Raw genomic sequence first — 1,144 nt, 5'->3', positions numbered from 1 at the left:
CACTCTCTGAAATTTTAAAACTGATCCCTGTTGACCAATATAATCATAATTTCATAAGATGATATAATAATACAAAATTATTGGTTGATCTTTTGATGCTTTAACTGACCACCTTTCATTGTCAAAGAATATAATCATCAGTATTTAAGTAAACCTGCCAATTAAGGAACAACATTTCTCCTAAGATAAGCCTTTATGCAACAGGTTTTATCAGCATTGATCAAAATACAAGGAACTACAGAGCTTGAATAAGCAACATTCAGTTTAACTTGCTTTGCCTCATGTCAATAAAATATTACTTACAATGCATAATGCAACAACAAAATTCTATATTGACTCTATACTTCCAGGTAAATAAAACAAATGATCTGGACACTTAACACTCTTTAATTTACTATCTACAAGTTTTGAACTAACATTATTCCAGTAAGGTTATAAAACAGACTAAAGTATGGTCTCAATGATTCTTAGGTACGAGTTCACACACTCATACTAAAACACAAATCTTCCTAAAGCAACAATACTGACATGTTGCATTTTAGACTTTAGAGTTTTATCTGATAAGACTTATCTCTAGAGAATTAAAGAGAAGCTATCATAAAAACTAGATCCCCATTTACTTAATAGCTAAGTTAGTCCTGAAACAATTGTGTTAACAAGGAATCAGCCCTGATAACCATCTATAAATCTCTTATTTTGAACCACTGATTAAGGCATTTAAGAACTCTTTTTGCATTACAATTGGAATGCATGAAAAATATATATATATATGACTATTAACACACTTGTTTTTGCAACAATCAAAGGTTCTCTAGATCGGGAGGTAGAGGTATGTTCTTAAGGTTGGCAAATTTCTTCAAGGCTTCATAATTCTGGAACAATCGGTCAATTTCGGATCTCATGCTGACATTTTCAGAAACGAGTTTATCAATATCAACTTGCTCTGTGGTGCGCTCTGACTCTAACTCATCCTTCTGCTCTATTCTCTTGATGCGGCAACTGGAAAAAGATCGGAGCAACTCCTTCATAATTCTATCCCTTTGAGAGGAAAGAAAGTGAAAAATGCACAAAAGTATTGCACAATTTCCTACCATCTGCCGAATTAGAAAAGATTAACCCCTTCCAATCTGTATCATTATTAGAT

General features: G+C 32.7%; 2 protein-coding genes across 2 annotated transcripts in view; both read right to left on the bottom strand.

Moving 5' to 3' along the window:
• LOC119592047 (transcription factor MafK-like) overlaps positions 1-1,144 on the bottom strand; it is a gene marked incomplete at its 3' end in the record, with an annotated part of 8,055 nt that overhangs the window by 3,241 nt on the left and 3,670 nt on the right.
• Positions 368-1,144, bottom strand: part of LOC119592046 (transcription factor MafK-like) — a 32,431-nt gene continuing 31,654 nt past the window's right edge. Inside the window, exon 3 of the mRNA XM_037940840.1 lies at positions 368-999. Coding sequence (XP_037796768.1) covers positions 801-999 — 199 coding nt within the window. The 3' untranslated portion in view covers positions 368-800. The remainder of the gene's footprint in view (positions 1,000-1,144) is intronic.

This window comes from Penaeus monodon, chromosome 29 (assembly GCF_015228065.2).
Source record: "Penaeus monodon isolate SGIC_2016 chromosome 29, NSTDA_Pmon_1, whole genome shotgun sequence".
Lineage (NCBI taxonomy): Eukaryota > Metazoa > Arthropoda > Malacostraca > Decapoda > Penaeidae > Penaeus > Penaeus monodon.
Note: the sequence above shows the minus strand (reverse complement) of the source record. Positions and strands in the feature narration are given on the sequence as shown.